Source organism: Nelumbo lutea, chromosome 4 (genome assembly GCF_056320005.1).
Source record: "Nelumbo lutea isolate HS-2025 chromosome 4, American lotus-T2T, whole genome shotgun sequence".
Classification (NCBI taxonomy): Eukaryota; Viridiplantae; Streptophyta; class Magnoliopsida; order Proteales; family Nelumbonaceae; genus Nelumbo; species Nelumbo lutea.
In genome coordinates, this window is record NC_142687.1 from 91,841,479 (window position 1) to 91,855,376 (window position 13,898).

The 13,898-nt window shown below is 38.5% G+C and overlaps 1 protein-coding gene across 1 annotated transcript in view; it reads left to right on the top strand.

Annotated features, from left to right (window-relative positions):
* Positions 1-2,097: 2,097 nt before the first annotated feature.
* LOC148861789 (uncharacterized) overlaps positions 2,098-13,898 on the top strand; it is a 51,782-nt gene continuing 39,981 nt past the window's right edge. The window contains exons 1-2 of the mRNA XM_088982305.1: positions 2,098-2,580; positions 7,146-7,207. Coding sequence (XP_088838431.1) covers positions 2,485-2,580; positions 7,146-7,207 — 158 coding nt within the window. The 5' untranslated portion in view covers positions 2,098-2,484. The remainder of the gene's footprint in view (positions 2,581-7,145; positions 7,208-13,898) is intronic.

Genomic DNA, 13,898 nt, shown 5'->3' on the forward strand with positions numbered 1-13,898 from the left:
GGTACATGTATAATATCAAATATTTATCATATTAAACAAAAAGTAAGTATGATATATCAAAATTACTTCTACACAAAAAATACAAAAAAATGAACACATTTATAATTCTATATTTACACTAATATTAAAAATATGAATAAGATTGTGAAACTTTCTTTTGACTAAAATACTCATTTTTGAATTTACTCCCTATTTAATTATAAGGTTTAAGTTGTAAGTTGAATTGCTACTTTTCACCTTATTCAATTCACTCTATTTAAATCTTATGTTTTTTTTAGAGAAATGAATAAAAGAAAAAATATACACCAAGAAGATAAAACACTACAAAAAGAAGAGTTTAACCAATCAAGTAGACCTGTAAATGATACTTGAAACTTTACAACTCAATCTGATTATCACATATTTGGATGTGAAGTTTATATAATCATATTTTAATTTTGCAATTTAATAATAAAAAATAAAAAATTTATAAATTTATAAAAAATTTGAATATACTATTACTATTATTATTATCATATATAATTACCACATACAAAAGACATAAACACTTACTAATACTTAAAATAAGTATATTTGATTTAAAAAAGGACTTTCTAAAGACAAATAAGTAATGAAAAATAAATGCTTATGTCTTAAACCACTTATTCGTCAAACAAAACATGCATGATTTAGTGCTTTCCGGAAATTCATATAATTGCTTACATGTGCACTTATTCCAATAATTGCTTAACCATAATCACCCCAAAGAGGAGAACGAGACCCACTACTCATTACTCGTAATTATTCATTGGGGCTGCATTGGCCTGTGTATTTTTGGTCTTTGAACTTGACCGAGCGCAACAAAACTGGGGCTAAGTCCTGTTCGACCCAACTTGATCCCGACTGAAATCATATTAAATTAAGCATAGATTGGTATTTCGGGCTTAGCATGGGGCTAGGCATGGCCCAAGCCTGAGAGTTGCTTTATAAGATCCCTGAATACCCTCAATCGGACCCGACCTGCCCAAGTTGGCAAGTTGCACCCTTAGATGGGATTGGTAGGGGTGAGCCAAAAAAAAAACTAAAAAGTCAAACCGATAGAAATTGAACAAAAAATTGGTTAATCGGATCAGTCGGTTTGATTTTGGTTAACCATTTAAAAAATTGGTGGTTAACCGAATCGACCATTGAAATTCGAATTGAAAAGTTTCAAGAGAAAGGCTGAACGTCTCAGACTGCCTACCAAATTGGTGACTGCCAGTTTGCCTCTTCGAAAATCGAAACTTTCAGCCATCTTTCTCTCTCTCTCTCTCTTTTCTCTTAGTTCTCACTTATCTGTTTCACTCTCTCGGTCTCTCTTATTCTTTGTCTCTTCAAGTTCGAAATCTAAACTAGTAAACATTCTCTGAATTCTCAGTTCTCTTCTTGGCTTCTTGCCTATCATCATCTCTGTATCTCTCTTCTCTTTACGGCTTCACCAAACGCCACCTCTAAAGCTCTCACCATGACAGTCGGCAACAACCTTTGGAAATAACTTTCTTAAAAGTGTCATGGCTCGATGCAGGATTTGAACTGGGCTACGAAGTTTCCTTTAAAAGGAGCTCATTTCTAGCCCTCCAAAACTCCTACCAGATGACGGCATGATAGGCTAGGCTACCCATTCATGGTGATGATCGGGCGTGTATCTTGCATCACCAAATAAGTTAGAGATCTAGCATCGGACTTGTTATTTGTAAAGGCCTAAAACCAGACGATCTGAGATTCAGGGGGCTAACTAGCTAAATAATTATCACAAATAAACAGGAAACTAACACATGGCCACAACCGATAACAATCACCAACAATTTTAGATTTTTTTTTTAATTTTAAGTGCATAAAAAACTGAAAAATCGAATCGCGATTAACTGATTGCACCGGTTCGATTTGAAAAAATATAACGGAACCGTGAGCACCCCTTGGAAACCCTCGGATCGTAGGATCATGCTCAGATGATGAATCCGAAATCCGGATTCTGTATCGACAAAGTTACAAGGTGGTCAGTCTCATCATGGCTTTTGGAAGCGTACACGTATACGTTAATTGATATGAAGGTTGTAGGATATTGTACTCGTCCTTGTCGTCCGATTAAATGACCAGCTTTAGAAGGAAGCTAATCAGATCCGTGCGATCGAAGTCTCAGATGGGAGTGGGTCAGTGGGTCCTTCCTGCGTAAAAGGAAAACTAGAGAGAGAGAGAGAGAGAGAGAAAGTGGCGGTGGCAAAAGGAAGGAGGTGAAATTGGTCACCTGTTTACCAGTCTCTGCTATAATTGGCGGAGCTTTTCGTTTTTCTTCCACCAGAGAGAAAGAGGAAGGGGGGTTTTGTGTGCTGGTAAGGGGATAATCGGCTAAATTTGGGGAGCCTAAATCTGGCAACCTTTGGAGGATTGAGGGCAAGGTCCTCCCTAAAGCAAGCCATAGCGGAAGACGACGAAGAGGAGTGTAGGCCTTGGCGTCGAAGGTTGTCCATGGCGGTAACACGGGGCTCCACCTTCAGGATCGCCCTCCTCCTCCTCCTTTTGGCCGCCATTATCACCGCTTGCATTACTCTCCCCATGGAACAGGTTCGACCCTTTTATGGGTTTTTCCTCCCTCAATTGGCTGTATTTTATTTCGTGATTCATCACATTTCGCCCTTGTTCGGTTGCTGGAGCTTTTATTTGTTTGATTGTTTCTTTTAATTTTTATTTCCCAAGCTTAATGCAATGTTGTATTTTCTGATTTTATGGCCTTGGCACTTAGTTCATCGATTGGATTATGCATTTCGTGGTGGTGCTTCCACTGGTTTACTTTAGAGGATTGCATTAATGCATGGATTCTGTAGTGTTGAGTTGGGGATTACTGGTTCAACTTATTATTTGGTTTACAAAGTTGTATACTTGCATTTTATACCACCTGTTTTTTATTGGATGAAATTGGGGAGACAAATGAGGATCTTCAGTGTTTAGATACTTAGGCTCTTCGCTTATTTTGTTCTATTCGCATTCTTTGCAATTGGTGTTCTGTGCTTTAGGTTTCAATAGCTTCATGATTACATTTTTCATTACTAGCAGGAAGATGTTCCATAGTCTTCTACAAAAATAAGGCCGTGAGTTTGGTTAGAATAACAAAGCCACTAATGGAGCCATGGATTTCAATTTCAGCAGTCTTTAGTTTTTACTCTGGTTTCCAGGGCAGCTGTGATGATACAAGTTGGAAGATAAAACAAGAGAAAAAAAATAGAAGTGAAAACTTCAAGTTTTATTTACTTATTACTAGAACGATATTCTTGCAACTTCAAGCGGATCTCAGAATGCCTCTAAAGTTTGGGCCAATTTTTTCATCTTCCAGTCAAATCAAAAACCTAGTTTTTAGGCAATATGGATAAATGGACTTCCTATGTGAAACATAATCTGTAAACACAATGCTTAGGTAGTTCATATATTCTACTTTCCTTTTAAAAGTTAAAACATTTACAATTGGAATATGAATCATCTGGGATTTGGGATTGTTCAAAACAAGTAGAGCTTCTGAAAATGAGGGTTTCCCCACCCCTGGAATGAGGTCGACTTGGATAGCATGCCCGAGCAGGTATTCTACTCATGGTTCAAAGTATCTATTATGTACGATACACATTGATTTTCAGAATAGGTGATACATGAAATACTATGAAATAGGTTGTATCTAGATCTTTGAACATTGGTCTTCATTAGGGTGTATCAATTTTCAAAATAGGCAATACGTGGAACACTAAGAATTAGAGAGTATCAATTTTTTGAATAGCATGATATGTGGAAACTACTGATTTCAAATTAGGGAGTATTGATACATTGAATCTTGATTCTACTTGAATTATGTTTTTGAAGCTGGGGGTTAGTGGAGTTTCCACTTATTAGGACTAGCAGTGTGAGTATGCTTTCTTAAACTAAAGAGATAGTAGGAAATTTTGAGAAAAAAAAGAAGAGAGAATACCACTTTGAGGGCGTCAGACCACCTTAAACACTTCTAGGGCATTCAGCCTCCTAAAATAGATCCCTTCTTCATTCATAAATAAACTCAACAATACAACCAATTTATAGAATCCAAAAAACTTAAACAACTAACTCACACCTTAAATCCACCAACACTCATAACATCCCATTAACCCACAAATCCACTAACCACCAGTTGTGTAATGTAGTGAGAATCAATCTAAACACCAACACTAGACGACCAACTTTGTTAGTGTTCCTATACATAATGGTATCGACTCCACCATGGGGTCTCTTGAAGGGATGAGAGATCCATCATATGGATGGCCGAACCCTACAGGAAGGTTGGGCGAAATTTCAAAAATTTCTTTCTCCCATGTGGGAATCACATTCCCTATTTTAAAAAACTGCATTTTCAAGGATCAATCTTGAACCTAAACCAGACCATATCTGAAACCAAAAGGGAGTGGAGGGATATACCTGATACAAAGTAGTAATAACCTCCAATGAAGGTGTTCACGCCCAAGGAAAGATCCAAAGACTGCTTTCACCGAAGATGACACGGTGCAGGATGAAGCAGAATCAGTAGGATGGTTCTTCAACAAGAATCGAATTCTTCAGCAAGAATTTGATGGAGGGTTAGTGAGCACTACTTCAGATTACCTTTTCTTCCAAAAGGTAATATCAAGAACTCTTCTTGATCTCTCCCACAGGTGGAGATCAAACTGGTATGGCAGCAAGAGCAGGAGAGAAGGAGACAGGTGCAGTCAAACTGTGTTGTCTCTCTCTGGAAATCAGCAGTCAGTCAGATGATTTCTGATGTGTACTGAGGGTTCGCCCTGCTCTCTCCTATTTACAGCCTTAAAGAGAGGTTCTCCTAATCCAAATATTTTATTTGGATCTGAACTCTCTTTAAGAGATAAGGATAATCCCTTATCTTATCTGCCGATAAAGATCAGCCCTCCTAATCTAATTAGGAGTTTCCTGATCCAAATCTTTATTTGGATCTGGACTCTCTTAGTGGATAGGGATAATCCCTTATCCCATTTGCTGATCTAAATCCTAGAACCGCCCTCTTTTAATTAATCTTATTAAGCCAGTTTGAATTGGACTTTAGGCCCATTAGTCTATATGCTCATTTACCCTCCAAATTGCTGCCCAGTTGGATATCCTTGTATAGCATGGGACCCAAACATTGATCTACACATCAACCACATGGGTTCAGCCCAGCCTCTGTTACAAGGCCTGGCTGAATTCACTGTAGGAGACAGTGAACCCCTGAGTCCATCACCATGGGCTCTTGATGGGCCCAACATTTACACTAAATGGTCCTTGGGTCAAGCCACCTTATAAGATCCCAAGGACTGTGGGCAGATGCAAGATTAGCCCATCGGGTATTACCCTCAATGGTCTTACACTTAACCTCTCAGCCCATAATGATCAAACACTGCCCGACAAGAGAGAACCTCTCCCTCGACTGCAAGGTACAGTGCTGCACTCTCTACTCACTTGGATCCCGGGAATTAAAACCTTTTGCAAACATTTTGAAACCAATAATATATATATTATATATATATATATATATATATATATATATATATATCTACATAAATATATTTTGCAAAACAAATTTCAACGGTTGAAATCGACTGTCGGCAGTTTTGGTTTTCATCAGAGAGAGTGCATCCCCGATCATTCACTCTGTCCAACAAAGGGGCTGATTCTGCCACTATGATTATCCACTCGGATGAATTCTCAGACTGTCCCAACATACCCAGGTTTTGACCCCCTCTAAGGATCTCACTAATTGGCATATCAAAGACGGCCCAATCCGACACCTAGTGTAGTATCATAATCGAGTCTAGGGGTCAGGTGTAACATTCCAGTTTTGCCCATCTATCTCCAAGGTCCAGGGCAATACTGGAATTTTGGTCCGGTTCAGGGTTTCAAGAAAACCCACACTGCATGTACCTCAGGTCTCACCCTAGCAGCTGAGACAGGCCACCCCAACTAACTTGGCGGCACATCAGTGTCAGCCTTGGCAGGATAAATCTCCCCAGATCTATCCAACGGCTGTGAATATTCTAAACTAACACGAGTCTCATATGTATCCAGTTTAAGGGTATTACATAGAAACACACCATAATAACATAAATCAAATATGTACTTTATTCATTTACATTAAATATTAGTACATCATTCTAATTGGAGCTAAGGGCATACATTGTCTAACATCTCTAACATGGTGTTTTAAGTCTCAACATTTGTATCCAAATTATGGCATTAATAATCAAGAAAGTTAGTTGTTTTGTCACATAATACAATGCACAGTTGTTTATTGTAGTTTAACACATATAAACACCACTAGGCACCACACAAGACAACCAAAGTTGAAACACCCACTCTGTTGGGGGATGCCAGAAAATGTTTTCCCCAAACACTCCCATGCACATAACCTGATGTAAAGGATGGTACAAACCTTTGAGGTTTAATATACCCAATCAAACATGATTTTGGTCCTAATGTCCTATAAAGTTAAAGCACCTATATGGTATTTACATGGACTCTGAATGGGAAAGCAACACTATGGCTTCAAACACCAATGAGTGTATCAATAAAAATTCTGAAATGTAAGGTCCCCCTTTTTATATGCATTGATCTGGAAAAGAGTAGGCAATTGTCATGACAAAGAAGAATTTCTAAAGAAAAATGCTAAGCCCCTGGATCATCATCTTTTATTGAAGTCAATGATATCTCATGAAGTTCAAAGCATGTTTTTATTCAATCCTTCTTGCTTAGTACTTTCCACATCATCATCTAGGGATTGACAATCTATTTAGTATTCCTTTGTCAGGATCTTTTTACCCAAACTGCCAGTATATATATATATATATATATATATATTTTCCTGCTACATCCTTTATATTTTGACTGTCTAACTCAGTGAACTATTACTACATTAACTTTTAGTTGTTTGGTTATGAAAAATAGCATTATTTGCATTTGTAATGCTTACTATCATCACCATATTACCATATATGGAACATTGTAATTTATAAATTGAACTGCAGAGTTAGGTACTAAATCTATATGCATGTGATGATCATTGTATTATGTTATTTTCTCCCCATCCCCTTTCTTTTCTACTGTTATATACTAAACTGAATTGATTTATGCAGATCTTAAAGGACTTTTTGCTGTGGATTGAGAACAATTTAGGGCCTTGGGGGCCACTTGTTTTGTAAGTAATGCTGTAGCTGCTTCTTTATATTGATCTTTCCTATTTGTTGGTAGTGGACCTCTATTGTAACTTGGTCTTAGCTCTCTGTTTCATTTACGAGTTGATGTTAATCATAATCCTTCTCCCAATTATAGTAGCAGTTGTTTGTTGATCTGGGAAATTTTCCATCAACATCACGCTTTTCTCCCAATTTTTTTCTTATTTTTGAAAATTATGAACTTCTTAACTTAATTTCCAGGGATATTTTCTGGGCAACCTGCTGGGTCCATTAGTTTTTTTATGATAATAAAAGAAAATTTTATTAAAGAAAAAGAAAATACATGGTCAGGTGACAAGGAATCACCAAAAGATAAAAAAAGAAAGACAATAATCCATCTCTTTTTTTAATAAAATATCCCCAACAAATCCAGTAAAAATAAACCCCCCCATCAAATCCAATAATCCAACTCTGTTCAGTTGAGCAGAGTTCAGAGGAAGAGGTCCCCAACATCTCTTTTATTCTACCACTGCTGAACTTCTCATGAGCAAAGCGAGTGCTAATTGGAGTTATCCCCAAAACACCACGGTCCATGGAAGCCGACTATAGACACAGATATATTCTGGTTCCTTCCCTCTAAACCTTGGGCAGTTTGGCCCATAAACCCCAGTGAAAATCCAAGTAAAACCATTTCTCTATTAGAGAACAGAATCAAGACTGAAAAAAAAAAGCTCCATATATCTGTCCCACTTCATCCCAAATTATAAGTAAACCACTAGAGGCACCATTCGGAGGAATATCCAGCCACTTCTTGTTAAACTGGATGTTCAATCAGATTCTGTTTACTTAAGAGTATGTGTACTATAAATTTAAGGAACATTTCTTTCTGTCCAATATATGGCATACTTGTGTAGATCTGGCAGCAGTATATTAAAAATCAGCTAGTGCTATACATGGTCACTAATAAAATTTGTTTTTTGTTTTTCGTTTTTTTTTTTTTTTTTTGATTGGTAACCAGAAGAACAAAGGGGAAGCACTTATTAAAAAGGCATATAAAGAATATTGTCTTACCTTCCCAGTTGTGAGGGAGTAGATACCAATGTTCCGAAAATCGTAATTGTATTGTAAATCATAGAGAAAATTGAATCGAATCATGACTTGCATCGTAAATTGTAAGATTAGATAATTTCTGTTGAGGCACGGGATGCAGCTTCACTCTTAATAGAAAATTACATCTAACAAAATAGAGATGAGATCATACTCAATTATAAAGCATCCCAAAACAAAGAATCCCTGTTAACCCCTTGTTTTGCAAGAGAGTCAGCTATCTGATTTGTTGGTCTTCTTATCAATTGGACTTTCACTGTCATATTCCTTGTTAACCAAATCACTTTCTTAAGAAGATCCCTAAAACCCCACAAAGAGTCGAGTCTGGATCCAGAAACCATCTCACAACTATCTTGGAATCACCTTCAATTAACAATCTTTCTACACCAAGTTGATTGGCAAGCTGAATCCCCTGTACAGCAGCTAGTAGCTCTGCTTTGATAGAGTCTCTCAAACCCACTGGGCATGGGAACAAAGCTAGAACAATGCTGTCCTTATTCCTCAAAACCCTTCCTATGCCAGAGAGGCCAGGTTACCTTCGCTGCTCCCATCAAAGTTCAGTTTAACAAAACCTTCAAGAGGGACCCAAACTGCACCATAACTCTTCTTTGAGGAGGAACTACTAGCCATTGTTAACCAGTTTCTCTAAAAGTCATCAAAAGAAAAAGAAAGGAACATGTTTGTTGTTCTCAACCAGTGTATTGCCCATGTCAAAATGCAGTCTTTGATCCCTGGAAGGCTTTTCTCCTTATTGTGGAAAATTCTAGTATTTCTTTTCTCTCAAATAGTCCATAAAGAAGCTGCCCTAGTACACCTCCACATCAACCTTCCTCTTTTTGATTGCTGGCCAAGGATTGAGGGTTCAAATAACCGAGAAACTTATGCTGGCAGCAATCACATACAACCAAAGATGACAGAAACGAGATAGCTGTAGCAAAGGGGCAGGATAAAAACAAGTGGTAACACTCCTTACCATTAGATTTGCAGAGAGAACACCAATTTGGGGATAAGCACAAGTAAGGCCTTTTCTTCTGCATTTTGTCCAAAGTATTAACCTTCCCATGGAATACTTCCCAGCAAAACACCGAGACCTTTGGGGGAATGAGCTTAGTCCAAACTTCCCTTACAGGGAAGAGTAAAGAGAAAGAGGACGAGCAAAGGATTTTGAAAAAAGAAGCAGCTGAAAGGAACTTTAGGCAAAGGAAACCAAATCTTTTTGTATGGCTTAAGGGGGTTCGAACGAACATTACCCAAAAGAAGCAGAAGATCTGTAACAGAAGCCAATTCTTCCTCACTTAGGCCTCTTCTAAACCCAAAATCCCAATTCAAAGAATCAAGGGTGATAGGAGAAGAAAGACACCTAGCAACAAGCTCATTTTTTCTTGCAAGGAAACTAAGTAGAGAGAAGGGAACAAATCCTTAAGGGATGAATTACCCACCCAAATGTCTTCCCAAAACCTTACTAGGTTCTCAGAGCAAACATCATACTTGATATAAAGGAGGAATTGGGGGAGGATCCTTGAATTTGCTTTCCATGGTGAAGCCAAAGTAGCCTAACAAGATGATCCAGCATCTCATACATTCTCTAAGCGTCCATGTATGCTACCAATTATCTCATGCCACAAAGACCCTCTCTCGGGGCACCTCCATAACCATTTGCCCGACAAAGCCACATTCTTGCACACTATATTTCCTAGGCCCAATCCACCTCACTCTTTGTTCCTACAAACTAAGTCCTGACTTACTAAATAATCCTTTTTCTCTTCCCTGGGTTCCCAAAGAAAACTCCTCATTAATCTCTCTAAGCTCTTAGCTTCCCTAGAGGGGATTCTATAGATAGAGATAAAATAAACTGGTAAGTTAGCTAAGGTGGCCCTAATCTAGGTAACTCTACCACCCAAGGAGATGTAATTCTTCTTCCATGAGGCCAACATTTTTTCGAATTTCTCCAAAAAAGGAATCCAGAATCGACTCTCTTTAGGGTTTGCACCAAGATGAAGACCTAAGTAGGATGTAGGCCAAGAGGAGATGGGGCAATCTAAACACTCTGCAATAGACACAACAGCCCTATCCTCCAAATTAATGCCCATTACACAACTTTTGGTCCAATTGACCTTCAAATTGGATACACTTTCAAACAAGATGATCAAATCTTTGAGATTCCTCACCCTCCTTAAATCGTCTCCTTCACAAAAGATTATTATATCATCAGCAAATTGGAGATGGGTGATCGGAAGATTATTCCTACCTATTCTCCAACCCCTAAGGGCCTTCTCTTCATCAGCTTCTAAGATTAATTGGCTAAGCACATCACTGACAAGGGTGATAGGGGGACCTTGTCTTAGTCCTCTACAAGATGGAAAGAAGTCCCTCACAACACCATTAACTAAAACCAAATAATGACAAAGCTTATACATCCAAAGGCCCACTTACACCACCTCTCTCCAAAACCACAATTCCTAAGTACCTCCACAAAGAAGGTCCAATCCACCAAGTCAAGGCCTTCTCTGAATCCAACTTACAAACAAAACCTTGTTGGCTATTCCTTCGTATATACTCCACACATTCATTGACTATCAAAGTCTGATCAGTTATGTGCCTTCCTTGTACAAAAGCCCGAGTCTGACTAACAATAGAGGGAAGCACAACTTCAATCCTTCTTGAGGGCACCTTTGCCAAGATTTTGTATAAACTAGTCATTGGGCTGATAGGCTTAAAATCCTTGGTGTGCCGAGCTTTTTCTTGGGGATTAGAGTGATGGAGGTGGCATTTACTCCCGAACTAACCTTAAATCCATCTTCAAACTCTCTAAAAGCATCAAAGAGATAATCTATAATCACCTCCCAAACAATCCTGATAAAAGGCCATAGTGAAACCATCCAGGCGTGGTGCCTTTGATCTATCCATTGAGAAAACTGCTCGTCTAATCTCTTTTCTTCAAAGCTCCTCTCTAACCAAACATTAAAGTCCTCTTTCAATCTTGGCCATTCCAAATCTTCCAAATTCTGCCTAAGATTTAAGGGCCTCTAAAGATTGATTTAAAGTACTCCACAAAAATACCTCCTATTTCATCTTGGGAAGTAAGCTCTTAACCGTTGACCTCTAATTTACCCACAAAATTCTTCTTCCTCCTCCTTCCATTGGCCAATGCATGAAAGAATTTAGTATTCCCATCACCTTCTTTGATCCAATTATGTCTTGATTTCCATCTCTAGGAGATTTCTCCTCTCAATAGGACATCTTCCAACTCCTTTTTTAGTTTCCATCTCAAATCTCTCTCTTGCACACTCAAGGAATTCTGATTCTCCTTTCAATTTAGTTCTTCAATTTGGGACATTAGGAGGGCTTTTTGTTCCTCTGCTCTCCTAAACTGACCATATTCCACTCTTTCAAATTGGCTCTAAGTCTTTTCAATTTCTTATGTAATCTAACCCCTTCCACTTCACTCCTCTCAATTCTTCATTGCACCACTCCTTTATCTTATCCACAAAGTCTGGGTATGTTAACCACATACTTTCAAACATGAATGGTCTTGGTCCATTTTGAGAGGACTCTTGGCCTATTTTAATGGGATAGTGATCATAAGTGACTCTAGGAAGGTCTCTAGCCACTAGATCTCTCTAATGATTCTCCCTTCCTTTTTCAGGTGGCACATGAAAAGGGGAAGGGCTATGTGGAGAGGTCTGAGGGCTGCAGTATGCTGGACATTATGGGAAGAAAGAAATACTAGGATCTTCTTAGAAAACGAGAGAGGGGCTGTGATCCACATAAGGGCAGTACAGTGGCTGAAATCACTAGAACTATTACAGATTACACAGTGGAAGACATGTTGAGAAAGTGGGGCGAGATCGCAAACTGCACTCTGGTCAATCCAATAATAAGGGTGTCCTATTGATAAAAAAAAATAATAATAATAAAATAAGGGTGTCCTGGACTCCCCCACCTGCTGGCTTCTTAAAGTTAAATTTTGATGGGAGTTGTAGGGGGAATCTGTGACAATCAGGGATTGGAGGTGTTTTTAGGGATGAGAATGGGGTCATTTATGCCCTGTTCTCAGGCCCAATTGGTGTGGGGGATTCCCTTGGAGCTGAGATCTTTGCAGTTATGGAAGGAGTTCAGAAAGCCAAGGAGATGAATGTCAAGAAACTCATAATTGAAGGGGACCCGGAGGTGGTGGTAGGGTGGCAGATTAAAGATGACTGTGGTTTATGGAACTACAGAAATGAGAAGAGGAAATTCAGGTGGCTGGTGCGGTGGGAGATGGAAATCAGGATGAGTTGGCTTAAAAGATCATCTAACTCTTTAGCTGATGGATTAGCTAAAGAAGGGATAGAAAGGGAAGCAATGTTTTGGGCTAAGCTGTAACTTAATTGTTTCTTTTTCTCTTTTTCTCTCTTTGGAGGTTTTAAGTTGTATTCGGAAGATAAGAGTTCTTGTCTTCCTTGCTGTAAATATTTTGATATTTCAATGAATTGAATGAATTTGTTATTGATAAGAAAAAAAAAAAAGAAATCTATACAGCTTAGAGCAGACAAGATTTTATCAAAAATTTGACCAAGTGAAGATAGGTTGCAACAAGGGGATCTCCTTCAATTCACAATTATTAATGAACTCATTAAATTTTTGCATGCTAGTTGTGGTAGACTGATGTGGGTTGTTGGTTTCATTATGGAATCTGATTACATTAAAGTCTCCACCTACGCACCAGGGTCTCCCCCCCCCCCCCAAAAAAAAAAAAACTGTGCATTCCATACAACTTCCACATCTCGTTTCTTTTCCTATAGCTGTTTGGCCCATAAAAATTGGTTAGTACCCAATTGAATTCATCATCCGCATTTTTGAATTTTAACAAAATTAGAAATTGCCTAACAACTCCTCTAAAGGTTCCACTACATCTTCCATCCAAATGGTAACCGAACCTCTAGATGCTCCCCAGAGCGGCAATGAGGACCAATTCACTCCTCTAGCTCTTCACACACTTCTGATCCGATTTCTGTCAAGCTCCAATAACTTTGTTTCCTATAGCAACCTCTCTTTCCTTAGCAGCATAGTTTTCAAGCCGTCTAGGCGATTCTGGGCGACACTGGGGTGCCTAGTGGCCTAGTTACCGCCTAGGCGATAAAAGTTTTATAATATAAAAAACCGACTTTTGGTTAGATTTTTTTAATCAGCAAATAAGACCTTTTATTAATCACAGAGAAATATTGAATTACAATAGTTATAGGTTGCAGCACTGTGTTAACCCAATCTACATACACATACAAACAGTTACAGTTCTGCCCAGTACAAGGTAGACCTATTTGCCCCCTATTTTGCTAGGGTATCCGCCAACCCATTTGCAGTCCTTCTGACACAACCAAACTGAGAGTTGAACCTCCTAGTGAGTATGCCAATTTCTCTGTAGATAAATTTGAGCTTACAGGGTGCTGATGTGATGTGTTTAGCCCAAGAAATGACCAGTAGTGAGTCTCCTTCTATTTTTAAATCTGTTGTTCCAATCTGCTCAGCCAACTTTAAACCTTGAAGTAGAGCCAGAGATTCAGCCTGTTTTGAGTCACCAATACCTATTGGTCCTGAGAAGAGTGCCACAACTTCTCCTAGATGATT